General features: G+C 58.9%; 1 protein-coding gene across 1 annotated transcript in view; it reads left to right on the top strand.

Moving 5' to 3' along the window:
* The first annotated feature begins 1,372 nt into the window (after positions 1 to 1,372).
* Positions 1,373 to 1,702, top strand: part of LOC102768485 (keratin-associated protein 12-2-like) — a 4,259-nt gene continuing 3,929 nt past the window's right edge. The window contains 1 exon segment of the mRNA XM_015568858.1: positions 1,373 to 1,512. Coding sequence (XP_015424344.1) covers positions 1,373 to 1,512 — 140 coding nt within the window.

Consider the following 1,702-nt stretch of genomic DNA (forward strand, 5'->3'; position numbering starts at 1 on the left):
TTTTTTGTGCTTAATCCCTTCACCTTTTTCACCCAGCCCCCCAGCCCCTCCCCTCTGACAGCTGTGAGTCTGTTTCTATTTTGTTTGTTAGTTTACTTTGTTCAACCTACAGCCACCATGTTGGTTACAACTGATTCCCCATCGCTCCCTGAGCGAGCCCATTTCTGCAGCAGTGTCCGCACACCCATGTGCCTCTGCCTGGGACGCCACCCGACCCCTCACCTCACCCAGGGCAGCTCAGCATCACCTCCTCACAGAGGCCCAGCTGCCCGCCAGCACCCCCCACTCTCTGCTGCCCCTGTTTTCCTCCCTGGAATTACTTTGTGCATTAATTTCTGCACACGCGTGGTCACTCGTTGCCCTGGAAGGCTCCTGAGGCCAGGATGGCCCCACTGCCTGCACATGGTGTGGACTGTTTGTTGCATAACCTACAGCCACGATGTTGGTTACAACTGATTCCCCATCGCTCCCTGAGCGAGCCCATTTCTGCAGCAGTGTCCACACGCCCTGGTGCCTCTGCCTGGGACGCCACCCAACCCCTCACCTCACCCAGTGCAGCTCAGCATCACCTCCTCACAGAGTCCCAGCTGCCGCCAGCACCCTCACTCTCTCTGCTGCCCCTGTTTTCCTCCCTGGAATTACTTTGTGCATTAATTTCTGCACACGCGTGGTCACTCGTTGCCCTGGAAGGCTCCTGAGGCCAGGATGGCCCCACTGTCAGCACACGGTGTGGACTGTTTGTTGCATAAACAAGTCAATTTCTGCATAGACTTTGGGCAAACCTTCTGCAAAGGGCAGATAGTGAGCATTTCGGGCTTTGCTGCCACAAGGCCTCTCCCATAACTGCTCAGCAGCTTGCACCTAAGCAGCCCTAGACGCAGGGACAGGGACGTGGCTGCGTCCAACAAAGCTTCTATTCACACACAGCAGCAGCCAGATCCTTCCCGCAGACTTCAGTTTGCAGAGTCCTGCTCTAATGCCTCCTGTGCGGAATACACGCTCAGCCTACATGACTGCCTCACGTCTCCACTAAGGGCATGAGACACAAATGGCTAAAAGGACACAGTTCTCGGAGCGAGCCAGGGTGCTCTGTGCACAATAATGGCCTGGAGGAACCCCAGGAGCCCACGGAGTCAAACCAGAACACCCTGCTTACAGAGGGGACCCGGCCTCGGAGCCAAGCTTGTTTATGTGGAGCCTCACACAGGAGAGCGCGTCCCGGGAAGAAGGTGCTGGGAACATGAGGAAGCAGGAGGAAGTCAACAGTCATGCTTCCGTGTTGCCAGGACGCCCACAGCCTGGGTATAAAGGCCGCCAGGGAAGGAGCCTGCAGACATCTCCGCCCTCACTCCCCCCCCAGCCAGCCCACAACATGTGCCACACCAGCTGCCACACAGGCGGCCAGGCTGGCTGCTGCTCACCCAGCTCTTGCCAGTCCTCCATCTGCCTGCCCATGAGCCGCAGGCCCACTGTGTGCACAGCCCCTTCCTGCCAGTCCTCCATGTGCCTCCTGTGAGCTGCAGGCCAGCTGTGTATATGCCTGTGAGCTGCCAGGCGCCCTGCTGGCCTGTGAGCTGCAAACCCATGGTGTTCATGGCTCCCTCCGGCCAGTCCTCCATGTGCCTGCCCATGAGCTGCAGGCCCGCCGTGTGTGTGGCCTCCTCCTGCCAGTCCTCTGGGAGCCTCCAGCCCTCCCGCCCCC

The sequence above is a fragment of the Myotis davidii genome, unplaced genomic scaffold, assembly GCF_000327345.1.
Source record: "Myotis davidii unplaced genomic scaffold, ASM32734v1 scaffold512, whole genome shotgun sequence".
Classification (NCBI taxonomy): Eukaryota; Metazoa; Chordata; class Mammalia; order Chiroptera; family Vespertilionidae; genus Myotis; species Myotis davidii.